This window comes from Triplophysa dalaica, chromosome 24, assembly GCF_015846415.1.
Source record: "Triplophysa dalaica isolate WHDGS20190420 chromosome 24, ASM1584641v1, whole genome shotgun sequence".
NCBI classification, from domain to species: Eukaryota; Metazoa; Chordata; class Actinopteri; order Cypriniformes; family Nemacheilidae; genus Triplophysa; species Triplophysa dalaica.
In genome coordinates this window covers 6,517,061-6,534,280 of record NC_079565.1, presented here as the reverse complement: position 1 = coordinate 6,534,280, position 17,220 = coordinate 6,517,061, and the positions used below count along the sequence as shown (strand labels likewise).

The following is a 17,220-nucleotide window of genomic DNA, read 5'->3' as shown; positions in this document are numbered from 1 at the left end:
CAGTGAACTCAAAATATGGAGTAGGCCTACACTCTCTACCTTATCATTCTTTACAGACATTTTTACAGTGTAATGAAACGTTTTTTTGTGACTGACAAAACACATTGATGAATAAAAAAGTATTAAAAGCTAGTGTCATGCAGCGTCAAAGCACATTATCACACTGTGTACTGCAGGCTTCCTTATCAAGGTTCAAAGGTTTGTGCACTTGCAGTAAAAAAGGTTATATCTAATGAGATTATAACATGTTGTATTATTTTTCAATGGCAAATAATTTAAATCATGGAGTTTTCAATTACAACTAAACACCTCCCTTCTTTCAATGTGTATTTTGATTGAGTAAATTATATTATCTACATCTTCAAGGACATGCCGGCAAACATACAACATTTACAATTCTTACTAAATTCTTATCATCCATCTAATGCCTGGAATACATTTACATTTACATTTATGCATTTGGCAGAGGCAAGCAACTTACATTGCATTATCTTTTACATGTATACATAGGTATGTGCAAAATTGTTGTTAACGCAATGCTCTTACGAAAGTTTCAGATAGAAACACACTAACTAATCAAATCATATTTTGTAGGCTAACCCAGAAACAAGCGCAGTGCTGGTTCCCATGATAGAAAGCCTAACGTTATACATTTTTCCCATATACTTTTGGAAGAGGCGTTTTAAGAAATTTGTGGCCATGTTGCATTATTTGTGAGCTTTAAATGCGTGATGACGTAACGTCCCGGCCAAAGGAAGTAGTCTCCTTAGCAAATCGTTAGCAAACGCCGTTTTTAAGACACAGGCCTTTAAAAATCACCAGCAGGTTATAATTGGTGTGTTTATGTGTTTTATACCCATAATATATTTAGTAATACTATGGTATTAAAAATGGATAATATTCTTCCCAAAAAAACATGGTAGTTTTAATAGTATTACTAATGATGACTTATAGGATCATAGATTTTAAAAACTTAACATTAAACATTATAGACAAACTAGTCTTTGAATCAAATGTAATATGTGACCCTGGACAACAAAACCAGTCTTAAGGGGAAATTTGTCGAAACTGAGATTTGTACATAATCTGAAAGATGAATAATTACGCTTTTTATTGGTATTTGTTTTGTTATGATAGGACAATACATGCCGGAGAGGCAACGGTTTAAACGTCTGGATTCTGAGGTTGCATAAAAATCTAAATATTGAGAAAATTGCGTTTAAAGTAGTTAATCAGAGGCACTGTAGCAGGCCATCCACTCTCAAAAAAATATATATTCATATATTTAGAGCAGGAAATTTACAAAATATCTATATGGAAAATAATCTTTACTTAATATTTCAATTATTTCTGGCATACAAGAAAAATCGATAATTTTGACCCACACAATGTATTTTTGGCTTTTACTAAAAATGTTCTCGTGCTACTTAAGACTGGTTTTGTGATCCGGGGTCAAATATATGAACCATGAATGTTCATTTCTGCCTTTAACAGACGACTTGCTGAAATACAAGCGACCAATAGACGGCGCCATATTCGAACACAGGTCACAGTATCATAGCAACGGGTTTGTTTGTGTTTTTTCCCTAAAACCCGGTGAGACGATTAATATTTCTTACAAATCGATGAACAGAGGTGATGTACTCAACGATGAGCCGCGTCGAACATCTGACTGACCGTGTCGAAGCTTTACAACTCGACAGAAGAAAAAACATTGAAAAGAAACGTCAAGAAAGGATATTCAACGACAGAGTTCGCACGAGCGGAGTACGTTATCTATTTGCTAATAATTTTAATTTTAATAAAAAAGAATATATATATATAGCCTATGTGCTGTGTCTAACAATCATTCATTTGTTCCTCGGTTAGGTTGACAGGGTAGCTATTGACTATCAGGTTAAAGAAAGAAGAGAGAAAGAGCAACGAGAAGCGGATGAACGTGAAGCCTACGGTAGCTAACCATTTAAAATAATTCCAGATTAGTTTTAGTCAGTTTACTTCATTAATCATTCGATTTTGTTTATGACATATAATTTTATAGCTCATGTATTTGTTTGTTTTCTTAACCTAAGCTGAACAGTTTACTTATTTTCGGTTATTTAGTTTTGGTCTGTCAGAGTCCATCCTGCTAAAGAAACGTAAAACATTACACACATTCTTATGGATTTAATGGTTATGATGGGAACTGTATTGTTTAAATGGAAACTACACTCTTAAAAAAGTTGCTTCAAGATGACGAAGAACCTTTTTGTCTAAATGGTTTCTTAAAGAACCTTTAACATCTGAAGGTTCTTTGCAGTGCGGTAAATAATGGGAGTAAATGTAATTAGTTACTGTACTTAAGTAGCCTTTTTTAGTATTGATTATTAAATACATTAGCAACTTTTACTCTACTTGACTAAATTTTTGAATGAGTATGTGTACTTTTTACTCCACTACATTTGTGCAGCAACACATCACATTGTGCATGGCACTTCACTTTTTCTGCAACAGTTCATTTCTGTTACAGAAGAAGCAAACTTGCAATTTACAGGCCATTGAAGGTAGTATATCTTGTGCATTTTTGCCCTTACTATCTGAAACTTGTCAACATGGCTTCGCTTCTTTATGCGAATGCGGGTGCATTATAGTGTGGTTGACATCGCGGATGTTTTATTTGGGAAGAAGACATGATGCAGCCGACAATAAGGCCAAAAAGGCTTTGACGTTTGTCAGTTTTACTGAAGAGACCTAAGACTTTCACTCAAGTTGTTTTGGGAATTCATGACTTGTAACTTGTAATGGAGTAAGGTATCTGTACTTTTACTCAAGTATGGTTTTCAGGTAGGCTATTCTTCACACCTAAAAAAGGTTCTTCAGATCATAAAAATATGCCAAAATGGTTCTTCTATGGCATCTTAGTGAAGAACCTTTTAAAGACCTTTATTTTTAAGAGTGTATAATGGTTTCCATGGGTGTCTACTGGTGATGTGTTGAGTTCTCTTGGTGCGATGTTATTTGGCAGATGAGAATCATTCAAACACCATTAAATCCTATTGCAATAAGACTCAAAATACAAGATAAAGAAAAAATAAAATTATATCGTAATGGTTTTTATGGTAAACAGCTAATGGTTCATAATAGTTTTTATAAAAGAAAACATTTGAGTTTGAGTATTTTTATTAATAGGTAGGCCTAGTTATGAGTGTAGTCACAAAACTTCATATTCTGTCTGATTTTAGCGAATGACCTCATCTGTGATGATCGTGCCGCTTGTGTCCTGGAGCAGCGACAGAAGAAAGATGAGCGCCTCCTGAATGAAGCCATCGTTCAGTTCAGACAACAGTTCCAACAGGCCAGCTGCAGACGCGAGTTTGACCTGAACGACCCAGAGCTGCTGAAGAAACAGGAGGGGATGAAGATACTACCAGAGCTGACAGGAGAGGATTCATCCAGTAAGGAGAGACAGAAAAAGCAGAAGGAGCAGCTCAGAGGATGGTGCATACAGCAGCAGCAAGAACGAGAACAAACAAAACAACAGCTAAAACAAGAACGTATGTTTGAACATTTTTGTGTCTGACATTGAAAAACGTGTTTTACGCTCTTTATGTATTTACTTACTGTTATGATGCTTACACAACCCAAAATCATTAAGATAATCGTTATTGATACAAACTTTTAATACTGTATCACTATCTGTTGTGTTTGTATACCGTATAGTGCATCAGTATGATCAAAGCAGACTTTCTTTGGACAACCGAGCTGTTGAATTGGAGAAGATGGAGAAGCAATTCAGGAGAGCGGCAACCACTGCCACCAAAGACTATAACTTGTCATTGGTGAGTCACAAAAATGAGAAAATAAAAAAGTTAAGTTTAGGATTCAAGAACATGTATCATTCATGTAAGCCAATTATTAAATTATTGGTCAGCCTGATTTTTTCATTCTTCGAGTTTAAAATGTTCTTTCTCCCTGGCTCTAGGCTGCAGAAATTGCACAAAGACGTTTGCAAGAGCATCGTGAGGAGGAAGAAAACAACCGGACGGACATTGTGAACCACCTGAACGGAGACCTGCTGACTGAAAACCCAGCACAGAGTGCTAGTGTGCTGGGTCCGTCTCGCCTCCGCAGGGACTGTTATAAGGGAATGAGCCCAAAAGAGCTTGAACAATACACTCTCGACCAGCAGCAGCAGGCAGCAGAGAAGAAGGTAAGCCCAGAATTTAGTTGTGAAATTGAAAAGGTGAGAAGTACACTTGCATGCAATAGATGTTTCAAAGCTAATACCCATGGATTTAAAGCAAGAAAACTATTTTTATTAAATATGTGTATGCAGCAAGCTTGCATGGAGCAAAGGGAGAAGGAGAGGAAGGAGTATAACTTGCGAATGGCATCAGCTCGTGCCGCACTGCTGCTTGAAAGACAACAGGAGCGGGCCAATAAGGAGCTGCGTAGGGCATTGGACAACACCAACGCCCAGCTGGCCCAGGCCCACAGTGCTCAGTGAGTTGTTGACTAGAGCTGAATAGCCTTTTTTACTACTTATAATTTGCATAATAATTTGCAATTTAGCTTTTAAACAAAATAAATGAGCCGCTGCTACATTTAAGAATCTCATCTTTGTCTATGAATTTTAACTAAATTAAACCTGTTTATACCAACATCCTTGATGAGCGCTTCTTTTCCCAGTTTAATAGCAGCAATAGATAAAAAGAGTTACATTGAAAACCTGAAAGAACGCCAGCAATAAAACAATTTACATACATTTGCTCTGAAAATAGGTTTCACTTTGTTAATGATATGCAGAGTGATGTCACCATTTTTTTGTGTTATTAACATTTATGTAACAAATTTACCAACATAATAACCTAATTTAACTTGGCAAGATGTAAATAATTTTTTCTCCTGTCATTTTTTCAACATTACGTTTTTCTAGAATTATAGAAGACAGACTGATTTTCCAAATCGTAGTTCTTATTAGAAATTCAGGGTTCGTTCGTTCGTTCGTTTCCTTCCGCTTATCCGGGGCCGGGTCGCGGGGGCAACAGTCTAATCAGGGATGCCCAGACTTCCCTCTCCCTAGACACTTCCTCCAGCTCTTCCGGGGGGACACCGAGGCGTTCCCAGGCCAGCCGGGAGACATAGTCCCTCCAGTGTGTCCTAGGTCTTCCCCGGGGTCTCCTCCCGGTGGGACATGCCCGGAACACCTTCCCGGGAAGGCGTCCAGGGGGCATCCGGAAAAGATGCCCGAGCCACCTCAGCTGGCCGATGTGGAGGAGCCTCGGATCTACTCTGAGCTCCGTCAGACGATCCGTCTGTCAATCTCCCGTTCCATCCTTCCCTCACTCGTGAACAAGACCCCCAGATACTTAAACTCCTCCACTTGAGGCAAGAACTCTCCACCTACCTGAAGTGGGCAAACCACCCTTTTCCGACTGAGAACCATGACCTCAGATTTGGAGGTGCTGATTCTCATCCCAGCCGCTTCACACTCGGCTGCAAACCGTCCCAGTGCATGCTGAAGGTCCTGGTCTGATGGGGCCAGCATGACGACATCATCCGCAAAGAGCAGAGATGAAATCATGTGGTCCCCAAACCCGAAATTCAGGGTCTTAAAATAAAAAACCCATTAAATAACTACATGTTTTATTGAAACTTCAAGATGTACTCAGTTTTGAAGTTAACGTTTCAGAAACAGCCTTTGAATTGATATAGAAATGTGCACCAGATGGCAGTACAAGTCAGTTTAAGACATTAAAATCAATTCCTCATATCAAACAACAGTCTTCACGCGATTGTACATTCACATAAAAACATACAGAAAACACACAGTGTTAAAATTGTCCCTGTTTAAAGACTACTCTTAAAAGTAGTTCATAATAAACTCTCCAGGACAAACTTATCCCATTTTACCAGTAGAGCTGCAATAGCTTTTTCCTTTGTTTGACTTGGCAGTGAGCTGTACCTAGAAATCAAGAGTAAGACAAAAAAAGTTTAATCTTAACAATCTCACCAATATGAATTATAAAAATGATATCTACATTATTGTGAAGCCCCGTACACAAAAACATTTAACGTATATTAGGTATTTGGTATATATTAATTTTATCTATAAACAAAGTCAAAAATACTTATACAACCAACAAAACATTTATAACCAGATCAAATTGTTAAAGAATATATATTAAAGTATTAATTATGTATGTAAGATTTAGTGTTTACATCTTGGGAAGTGGTATTTATTTATGTATATACTTTAAGTGCATTTTTTAAATGTAGTAAAATTCTTTTACCTGAGAGAGTTTATGACCAGCTCTTTCAATGTGCCCAAATTAAAGCTCATTCCACCAAAGCCCATAAAGGCTTCATAGAAATCATGAGAAAGTCCACTAGCCCCAAACAGAGCTGGATCATCAGAGCTGATCACTAGAGGATGACCCTCAGCCATCAGCACAGCGGCTGGGTGATTCCGCAGGTCTGAGACCAGTTTCAACACCTGATGACGAAACAAATCAGCACTATAACCAAACCCGTTTATATATAAATGCACATGAATACCTACTTACATATTTTAAGGAATTAAAAGACTGAAAAGAATAATTAATTCAATTTTAGATAAACAGTGGGTGATATATACCTGATTTGAGATAGGACAAACTTCTACAGGCACATCCATCTTTCTAGACATCTCTTTAACTACAGGGTGACGTGCCAAAGCAAAGCCGTGACCTATGCGCGTGGTGTTGAACAGAATGGCATCCATAAGGTTCTGATCCACCTCCGTTCCTTGTGAATCTGTGTGGGGTATAAAGAGTTACCGCGGCAAGCATAAAATAAAACACGTGTTCAATAGACGTTACTCTAAGAGCACATGTGCCTAAAGGGCGGCTTTTGTGAGCTAATCTGCGCTGTACTAGATGAAAGAGGCAAGATGTCAAAAGAAACCTGTCTCTCCTGCGTGGAAAAAGTAGGGCAGGTCGACACCCCTTTGTTCAGGTAAACTCAAAGCGTCCTTGAAGTACCACAAAGGTCTGCCGAGATCTTCTTGTCCAACCTGGAGTTAAAGAAGTATGTTCTTATGCCATTTCTTTATTGTAAGTTCAAGTGCTTAAAACACAGCCGTCATATACTCACAAAGTCAAAGCCTGCCATGGTGTCTGGGAAGTTCCTCTGTAATGTCATGGCCTCTTCTACTGCCTTTATGGCCACAGTTGCATTAACACCTCTGTAACACAAAGGAGAAGCAATGAATAACTTTTATTAATTCAAGACGTCCTCTGAACAAATCAAATGTGTATTTGACCTGTGGACAGTGAAGATCACCCGAGCCCCTACAAAGTCTGGATAATGTGTTGTAAATCTTCTCACCACCTCCTGGCAGGCCTGCATACTCCACTGCTTATCATTCAGTCTGCCATCAAGTTCATATGTCTTAAAATGATCAAATGAATATTAATTTTAATACTTTTTTGAACGGATTAGTATACTAAGAACCGCATGCTAAATGTATCCATACCGATGGTAGCAAAGCCCTGATTTCCACATACATGATGTTGTCTTCATAGAACTGTCGGAGACCTTCATAGAGATAGTCTTTAAATACAGGTGCATAGGTGACCAGTCCGTACGCCCCCAAAAATGCCTTCTCAAATCTCTTCCACACTGCATCTTGGCTGGGATAGGCACTGTCTGGGTCCTCGGTGAAAAGAGTAAGATTTCGAATGAAACTGTGGGTCGAATGAAGAGGAACTTTAGAAAAACACAGAGAAACATCACAACATCTGACTCTGAGGATCACTGCACCTGTTGTCCAAGTCAGTGATGTTTTTAGTCTTCTCCCTTAGGGATCTTAGCAGGATCCATTGGGAGCAACGAGGATGAGGTTCAGGCTGCCCAGAGGAGAAGATAAACTGCACAAACACCTCATGGGTGAAGCAAACGTAGCAGTTCTCTCTGTAGGTAACGTTCTTCACCAGCCATTCCACACCAACCATGGCAAAGTCGTGAACGTGTAGAGCCCCACCTGTTCACATGAAGAACATATGACATCGCATCTCCCAAAGCATTATAGATAAACCTTGAGGGAGTTAAAAACCAAACTTTCATCAGTTTCATGATGTTTGCTAAACAGTTTATAAAGCATTCAACGAAATTCGACTATTGCACCTTTAGGCATTTTCTGAAGCAAACTAAAGATGGGGCTTCGCTCGATGAGGGGCTTCGCCTTAAAGAAATGCATGGACGGAGGAAACGGCCCAGCTTTCATTTCATGCTCCTGTAGTTTCTGAAGCTTCGCATCCAGGAGTTTCTCTCGCTCATCCAGCTCAACGCCTCCTCCTGTACGTCTCAACTCCTCCAGCTTCATCAACACGTCCCGCTTTTTGGGATCGAGTCCACAGTTACACGAAGCACAACACTGAAACAGCATCCATATCTGCAGCAGGCGATGAAGAGGGAGTCGGCACATGGCTGGGATTCAAGCACTCTGCTCTGTGCGGATGGTAGAATTAAACAATCGTTTTGTGTGAATAATTAGATGCTTAAAAACCTTTTTTTGTTTCGTTTCAAGTGCTTATGCTGACACTTTTATGCATAAATGCTGATTTACGGACCCATGTAGAATAAACCATATTTTCTATGCCAACATTATAATTTAATTACTGCAATTGTACAGTATTTGAAACTTATTGGAAACATTTGACTGTTTAAGCTTAGTTCTCTAGACTTATGTTTGTACGGATAGCTGTAATATTACTAACTAACAAACTAAAAGAAAAATCTATTAGTAATCACAGCAGCTTTTACATGTTTTTTTTAACCAAGTTTCAGCCATAAGTTCCCTTTTTGAAAAAAATTGCTGACATTTATCTTTACTTGTAATGTGAATGTCTACAAGCAGTCTATACATGAAATCCGTCAGTTCACTTCTACAAACAATAAGACCATCTGTTACAGAGCCAATGACATGTAAACAAAGCACATGACACACAGCTGTCTGCCGAGCTGTAACGTTACTCAACCTATTATAACTAAAATTGTTGCTCATTCTACGCTAAAACAAGAACCAATTTAATCCATAACCTTTATTTAGACATTTCGACATAATCGAAAGTACAGCTGGATGAGTAACGTTACGTTAAATAACCTCTACACTGAATGAGCGATACGGTTTGTTTTTTTAACGTACGGTCACATATATCAAGTTAACGTTGATACGTCTTACCTGAAGCTGGAGTGGCGTGTATCGTTTACAGCTAAATCGGCAAAATATTATTAACGTTATTATTTATTTCAACAAAACTACGACCTTTACCGTGTCTATGCTTTTATCCTACAGAATGCTTTCCGAAACAGTGCGCGACGTCACAAACGTCCTCGAATGTCATTGGCTGTTGTGTTTGTGTGCTCGCGAGCGTGCTAGTGCGCGTGAACAAAAGACGGGAGCACAAAAAATGGCTAGCGCATACAAAATATAGTACCCAGAGGTACTATATTAACAAAAATTAATGTTTAATATTTATAAATTAGAAGTTAATGTGATATTTCTGTTCACTTAGATGAAGGTTCTCCCTCTGACTGAAACGCTCGAGACCCGCTTTAGTGTGAGTAAGTTACTGTTGTGTCACACAACAACACGTTTGTTTATCTTAACATCTATGCATATTCGTTACAAAGTAATAGTAGTTACTACATAAAGTTGTATGTTATTAATGGAAGACGTTGGGAGATTAAAATGATATCTCCATCATTCATGTAAATGACAAACAAGCAAACCTAAAATCTAATGAAACATTTTATTCTAAGAAATGTACAGTAGGAAAATACTTAAACCCATTTCCAAAATAATTTGTGAGGCATGTAAGAGAACATGTAAACTTTACATATAAATGAAAGTTACAGGTGTCCTTTCGGATGCCATTTTGCTACTGAGGTAAAGTACAAAAGGAAAAAAAACATTTATATTAAAAAGACAAACAATGTACAAAACATATGAACAAATAAATAGGATTCACATTTATCCAACTAGCAATTTAACTAGTGCAGAAAAAATCAGATTTCAAGAGATACAGATCTGTTGTTACCCACCAATATGCGAAAGAAAATAATAAAAAAATGAATAGACACATTTGTTCACAGCAAAATCTTGTAACCTACTGCCGCTATATAAGCCCTTTACATATGAACAGGTGAATCTTAAATCTCCAACAGAACTGTCTACTATTGCCAAAATGATCCTAATAAACTGGCGAGCTAAGACATTCACACAAAACCGGTGGACAGCATCAATTTCATCTCAAGTCAATTTTCATATTTCACTTCATAAAATACATTTGTTACACTTAACATGTCCGGATACACTGCGACAGGTTTCTGGGACAAAACATTTTAGGGCATTGTAAACATGGTCATATTATTTGTACTAATGACTTTACAGTCCGGATCCAGCAAAAGTAAAAAATGAGGGCAAGAATGTGAATAATTAAAATCATTAAACATTAAGATCTAGGCGCTGCCTTTATTTCCTTTACTGTTGTAAAACAGAAGAAATGTTTAAGAAATTTCAAACTTGGCACGAATAATTTAATAATAATCATTGCGGGTTGACATTTTAAGGCTTACAGTGTTGATTTAAGGATGAAGCTATCCAATATACTGTATAAATGTAAGAAACAATTAATGGTATTTTCTAAAATGACAAATATAACCAAGTGACAGAAAATCTTAATGTGTATGTCCGGAATGGGAATGGATAACGTGCCATTATGAGGTAGATTCTTTGTCATATTCCCATAAAAAGCGGTTTATTTTTAATGCTTCGTAAAATTTGCAAAATATGAAGTTAACCCAGAGAGATCAAATGTAATGAAGTAATAAGTCATTTTACAGCAGGACAACGATGGTAAAAACCATGAAAATAAAAACCAACCTGTATTCGGCTAGCTTTGCCCAATAAAACCTGCATTTACAATATGAAATCAAACAGCAATGTGAAGAATAACCAACTTTTCTGTTCCCAAAACCACAAAAAGTATGAAATTAAGTTAATTTACCATTCAAATGAATCAAATCCACTTATCACAGTTTGAGACATTTCAGTGTAATTTTGTATTACTGAATATTCATTTGACAATACCCGTATTAAAACCACTACACCCTGAGGACATATTCAGTACAATGAATGAAAAGAGGAAGAATTCATGTAAAATATGAGCACATCAACACATTACTCACATTCGTTGAAATAAGCTCCAGTGGTACTTCAACAATTTAATTTCTACAAGTGGGAGTTAAGCCTGATTCATGCCCTTACCCAATGTATTATTAGTATTGCATCTATATATAACAAAAACAAAAAATGTTAATTGTTTTAACAATTAAAAAAAAAAAATTACAATTATGTGATGGTAAATACTGAATGAGCAGATGACAAAGCATAAACCACCCTTAAAATCCTCAAAGGTCAAAAGTAGCCTGTGTGAGAATCTAAAACCTGATTCCTTTTCATTCTGTGCATACATAAACTAGAAGGATACATCAATGAGGGACAAAGAGAAATCTCAAGAGATAGACAAGCAAAGTTGTAGATATGTAGTCCCATACAAAGAAGCAAATGTCTAATTTTATTTCAAGGCCACTAATTCCAGTATTAAAGACTATTCCTAGTGCATAACAAAATAGAGCAGCCAAGTTTTCTGCCAGTCTATGAAAATCAAAGACAATCTTTAAAGTTGAAGAGTTATTAAAAGGATGCATAACACCAGAACTAAAGTGGACAGATGCTGTGTTTTAGTTGAGGTGAAGTTCACCTCTTTAAAACACTCCCAAGTGTGCTGTTTCCAGTGAAGCAGAGGATCCATCTTTTATTCCTTGTGTTGCATCATTACTATATCCTAACTCATTCACACACAGTCACAAGTACATGAAACAGCAACATTCAATAAGTACATAAAAGGCAACTGAGTCTAGTTTGACCACAGGGTTGGAAACAATTGAAGTAGTCTCAGTACCTTTTTTACTAAACCTGAGTTTAAATGCTCATTCTTGCCTTTCTTAACTCCTTATGTAACTTATAATGCAAGAGAGCATCATAAATGTAATTTCTTCACAGAATGAGGCCAAAGACACTTTCCTGTCCATGAAAACATCTGCAGAACAGTTTAAACTGTATCGGAGCACCAAACAGACCTGACCGATTCACATGTCCTCCATGGTCAGTGGTCACTGAGATATACTACCTCCCCCTTTAAAACTGGACTAAAGACTTTTCAAAGGTGCCTGGGGAGCTATTGGTTTGATTAATTTCAGAATCATATCTCAGTTGCAGAACTCTGATTGGTGTTGTAAGTTGTCGTTTTCAGCAATCGATCATTTCACCAGTCTTCTGTTGTGTTCTCCTTTTTTTGTATATTCCAGGATTTTATTAACTATCATAGAAGAGATTCAAGTATTTATTGAGTTTCCAGTGAAATCTACATTTTCATACTCCTTGTTTATTGCCTGGGCCATTGGGAGATGCTGTACCAAACATCTGCTGCCTATCAAACAAGATCAAAAGTTATTACAACTAAGAAATAAAAGTGTTAAAGCATTACAGACTAAAGGGGGTCGCACATCGGACACAGAACCGCCAAGCCACGCAGCGTAGTGCTATTGTTTGTTAAAATTAACATATTTTCTATGAGTTTACAAACACCAGCGCCGCTACAACGACGCTGTTCCGAGTCCTGCAGCGACACAACGCGGCACACTTAATTTAACGTTAAATTAAATGTTCTTTGACTGCGCGGCTCGCGTTTCCGCCTCCGGTGTGCGACCCTTGAGAGTACGTATGCATAATGAAAAACGGAAATGTTATTCTTTTGCGATTTTAAAAAGTTTTACATACACACGACCGCGTTGTCAAAACAATCTACATTTAGACCTATCTGGGAAAACAAATAAAAACGCTTTGAGACCAGTTTTCAGTCCCCCAAAACGCTGTTGTCGTGTAAACAAACGACCAAAATGCATTAAAGGTTGACTGTTTTCAGTTGAAAACGCCATCGTGTAAATGGCCTCTGATTTAGATGAATGTGCAAAGTCAATATTATTTAGGTTATTTTATCTATCATGCTAGCATACATGAATTTGACATTTAATATGGATTATTTATCTTAAAGATCTAACTAAAAGAGTTCTTACCCAGTGCGAATTAAGTGTTCCGCAACCACTGTCCTTTGTGGAACCACCATTCCCTGGAAGTGCCCGGCAACATTTGGGTGCCTGTACATGGCCATACGAGTTTGACCTGGTGAGAAAGGCAGGTGCTGGGGCCTCTGTAAGGCTTCCATCAAATGTGGAAGAGGATGCTGTGGGGCAAAGTGTCCTCTGGGAAACTGGTGGTTAGAATACGGCCCACCTGCCATCATATGGGGAGCACTACCCTGCGGCATGCTGGTATGCATGCCACGAGAGCCATATTGGAAACTGGGGTGTGGTTGAGCTGAAGTATGATGTCGGGCTGCAGCATTGTGGCTGTCCAGGTCCAGGAGCTCCTTTGGGCTGTCAGAACGTTCAGAAGGCTCTTCAGTTCTTGCCTGCTTGGCAGGGCTGCCATGCTCTCTTCTTTCCAATGTGCTGCTCAGCGACCCATCAGGTAAAGGACTCGGGGACATTAAACTCCCACCAGATCCATCAGATCCCTGAGGAGACATGGTGTTGTCCTTATGCCTGCCATTAACAGAGCCAACTGATGATGATGGGAAAGAATTAGACATCATTGAATGTTGTGGTTGATATGGTGGTCTAAGCCACTCCTCAGATGCAAATCTAGGTCTGTTATGTCTAGACTGCTGATAAAACTGCTGCTGCTGAAACTGAGGATACATGCTGGGGTGTTCCTGAGGATGTTGCGCAGCCATGCGATACTGGTAAGGAACACCTTGCTGATGATAAGCGGCATAGTTTGGAGTCTGGTTTGCGTAACCCTGTTGATTTGAGGAATGTAATGGTCTACCCATCTGTGGGACAAAGTGTTGATGTGTTGGCTCATTTGCACTATAGTGGGCCATAGTGTTGGTTTCAGGACCCTGAGAGTGCATTGGTGGTGCCTGATTGTGCATTGGAGGTGCCTGATTGTTCAGTGGTACTGGTCCCTGCAGAGTTTGTGACTCTGGACTGAAGGGCTGTTGTTTGTTAAGGCTGTTAGTTGAATCAGTCCTCATGTTAGCATTGGCGCTATCTTGGGAAGCTGTGCTCCCACCTGATAATCTCCTGCTGGTTGGCTCACAAGGTCTTTGGTCCCCTTGATCGGCTGGAGAGGGCTGAGCTATTGGATGGGATACAGGGTGGCTGGGAGGTAGAGAACTGATGGTCGCAGGCTGATGAACACCAGGTTGCCCACCCTGAGATGGTATCTGTGGCATTCCATGAAGAGGTCCTGGCTGAGGGCCTCTGACAGATACATTGTGGAGGGCTTGTTGTGAGCCTTTCTGATGGTATTGCTGAAACATATTTTGTGACACTTGTGGAGCAAGGCTATGTAGCATGTGTGGAGGAATATGTCTTTGAGGGGCATTCTGCATAAACTGTGGGGGAACGTTTTGATGTATTTGTTGAGAAGGGTGATGGAGCGGTTCATCTGAGGTTTTCTGGGAAGGACCGTTAAGGGAAACCTTTGAAGAATCCTCCATAGCATTCTGTTTTCCTAGCTGATTTGAGTTAGGTTGGTCACTGTTGTGGGGTATTTCTGAATTTGGTTGACCTTGTTTGTCTTTCTGCTTAGAACATTCAGTGCTGGACACTGATGCTGAAGCTGTATTTAGTAAAGTCTGAGTCTGTGGTGATCTGTTAAGGGTAGACATCTCTCCAGTTGACAGTTTATCAACGGGTTTTGGATTTGAGCCTGTCATAATACAAAATTAAGAGTTATGTGTGGTTTTCAATTTTATAATGAAGATAAATAGCGTAAATCACGAAGACAATCTCTTACAAATTTTGAAATGGTACAAGTATGCCCACATCTACCTTTGGGGGATGTTGGTGTGTGCTGGATGTCTGATACACCATCCCTAGGTCTGAGAAGCTTGTTTTCATGAGGAGACAGTGCAGCATCACCTGAAGTATTACCACCAGTCTGCGGGGTCGGCTGGAAGCTTGTAACATGGGAAGATGAAGCAGAGAGTTGTTGAAGAGCAATCATCTCTGGACTATCAAGCATGGATGCTAAATGTGGCCTTGTGTCCTGGGAAGCCCCTGGTGGTCCTTGGCCAATGGGACCTTGGGAATTCACAGGGGGCATTCTGTATTGATTGTTCGCCATTGCATAACCAGAACTGTGTGGAGGACGGATCATGCCGTGATTATATGGATGCTGGTTATTCATGCCCCGTTCTTGCAGCATTGGGCCACCAGATGTCTGCTGTCCTGGTTGGTTGACGGGTGGCCACATCCTCTGCATCCTCATGCCATGAGGGCCATAAGGAGGGTAAGAACCATGCATTGGGACACCAGGCATAGGGTACCTGTTCCCTGCAGCCTGCATGAGTTGCCCATCTGATTGTTGCCGTGAAGGGTACATGTTGCCCTCGGATGGAGGGGCAAAGAGGCCTCCAGGCTGAAGGGCCACTGGCCTGGGACCAAGGGAAGGGCCATGAGTGGGTCCAGGATAGGAATGCTGCTGATGTGGAGATGGAAGAGGTCGGCCATCAGGTCCTACTGGGTATCTGGGCCCAAATTGGGGGCCATTAATGTGGGAATTCTGCTAAAAAAACAAATTATATGATAAAAAACATTTCGCGTAACTCTTGAGAGATGACAAAACTAATACTGATAAATGCAAAAAACATACCTGCATGTTGTAGTGAGGTATATGCAGATTTCCATGATCCCCTGAGGATCTAGGCATGAGATGTCTTTGCCCAGGGTATGGGTATCGAGGGTCTATCATCATACGTTGCGGATACATACCTGGTCCTGGATGACCTGCAGGCCGGTGAAACTTAAGAGGGAAAAAAACATAGTTGTGAAGCACTGGCACAGGGAGAAAACTATATACGTTTTCAAAACGTTCTGTCAAAAATACTAAATTAAAAAAAAGACTGCGGTCTAACCTGCTGAGCTGAATGCATTATTCCAGCCTGTTGCTGTCCTGGGTGCATGTTATGGTGATATGATATGCCATTACTGTAGTGTAAAGAAGGGTGTTGTGAAGGAGAATTCAATATGTCTTGATGCTGATTGTTTCCATTGTTGGTAATTTTTCGTTTTTGAGCCTGCTCTATGGCTCTGTTCAAGCTATCAGGCCCGGACGGTCTATGGCTTTTGCTCTTTTTCTTCTCTTTACGGTCACGGTCCTCACTGCCCACATGAAACTCCTCATCTGTATCGCCATCCTCAGTGGGAAAATGCTTCAGTAAGGCTCGGCTAAAGCAGCGTTCCAAGGAATCAGCCATTTTTGTGTACTCTGAGGTGATACAGACAGGCAAGTCAGATTAACGCACACACACAATCTCATCTGCCCATGCAGCAAACACACAGACCAGGTCACAGAACCACAGTTGACCTCTGACCCCGCCACCCCAGGGGAGTGCATTCTGATGGATGGATGGCTCCAGTGAGGGGAGCTGCGGGGCTGGAATGTCTCTGTGACACTGGAGGACCTGGCTCACTGGAGAATAGCTCAATCACTCTCTATTAATCAATGTCAAAGCTTCCTCACATACTTGCACCACTAATGCGGATTGCTTTGCTCATCTATAGAGAGTGTAATACAAGACTACACATTTCAGATTTCAGTGATTTTCACTTCTGCTTACAACCCAAAATTCTGGGTAACAAAACAGAACAGCGTCATATTTACCACTATCTTCTCCATTGTATTCCATACAGTTCTCAAACATCAGCTTCACATCAGCCACAAACTCTTCCTTGGCCATGTACTCCCCATCATTTAGCTTTCTCTCAATAGTGGACAGGTCCATTGGAGTCTGACAACACATTTGACACATAATTCTATTGTTAACAGTGTTCATATTCATTGTAACTTCATTATTATCATTATAACAACACCAATAAATGCCAACCTGTATGATTTCATGGTAGTTGGGGGCATACGACTCATCAACTGGCTCCATGAAGGGCCAGGCATCTTTGTGAGCTTTAAGGGCTTCCAACACTACAGAGAAAATCATTTTACATTCAATGAAGCTACTGCAGCTGTTAAAAGAGGAATTCAATGATACTACTGCAGATGCTTAAAGA

The 17,220-nt window shown here is 39.6% G+C and overlaps 3 protein-coding genes across 5 annotated transcripts in view; 1 reads left to right on the top strand and 2 right to left on the bottom strand.

Moving 5' to 3' along the window:
• The first annotated feature begins 1,521 nt into the window (after positions 1–1,521).
• Positions 1,522–17,220, top strand: part of ribc2 (RIB43A domain with coiled-coils 2) — a 22,988-nt gene continuing 7,289 nt past the window's right edge. Inside the window, exons 1-6 of the mRNA XM_056740056.1 lie at positions 1,522–1,767; positions 1,870–1,951; positions 3,222–3,533; positions 3,700–3,818; positions 3,962–4,189; positions 4,316–4,482. Of these exons, the coding sequence (XP_056596034.1) occupies positions 1,639–1,767; positions 1,870–1,951; positions 3,222–3,533; positions 3,700–3,818; positions 3,962–4,189; positions 4,316–4,482 (1,037 nt within the window). The 5' untranslated portion in view covers positions 1,522–1,638. The remainder of the gene's footprint in view (positions 1,768–1,869; positions 1,952–3,221; positions 3,534–3,699; positions 3,819–3,961; positions 4,190–4,315; positions 4,483–17,220) is intronic.
• ada2a (adenosine deaminase 2a) lies at positions 5,609–9,339 on the bottom strand. 2 transcript variants are annotated; one of them, XM_056740054.1, is made up of 10 exons: positions 9,203–9,339; positions 8,146–8,469; positions 7,783–8,002; positions 7,496–7,706; positions 7,283–7,410; positions 7,114–7,204; positions 6,925–7,033; positions 6,617–6,774; positions 6,273–6,475; positions 5,609–5,944 (listed from the first exon to the last, which is right to left on the bottom strand). In XM_056740054.1, exons 2-10 carry the CDS (start codon positions 8,444–8,446, stop codon positions 5,854–5,856), a joined length of 1,512 nt encoding a protein of 503 aa, XP_056596032.1. In that variant the 5' UTR covers positions 8,447–8,469; positions 9,203–9,339; the 3' UTR covers positions 5,609–5,853. The 2 variants fall into 2 exon arrangements, with proteins under 2 accessions (XP_056596032.1, XP_056596033.1); XM_056740055.1 differs by having other exon boundaries at positions 8,146–8,464.
• The window catches only part of LOC130414242 (chromatin remodeling regulator CECR2), a 26,934-nt gene continuing 19,468 nt past the window's right edge, over positions 9,755–17,220 (bottom strand). The window contains exons 12-18 of one of the 2 annotated variants that reach the window (XM_056740053.1): positions 17,043–17,134; positions 16,820–16,946; positions 16,071–16,423; positions 15,809–15,958; positions 14,986–15,718; positions 13,162–14,863; positions 9,755–12,515 (exon numbers count right to left, since the gene is read on the bottom strand). In XM_056740053.1, coding sequence (XP_056596031.1) covers positions 12,458–12,515; positions 13,162–14,863; positions 14,986–15,718; positions 15,809–15,958; positions 16,071–16,423; positions 16,820–16,946; positions 17,043–17,134 — 3,215 coding nt within the window. In that variant the 3' untranslated portion in view covers positions 9,755–12,457. Of the gene's footprint in view, positions 12,516–13,161; positions 14,864–14,985; positions 15,722–15,808; positions 15,959–16,070; positions 16,424–16,819; positions 16,947–17,042; positions 17,135–17,220 lie in introns of both variants that reach the window. The other variant, XM_056740052.1, reaches the window with a different exon arrangement.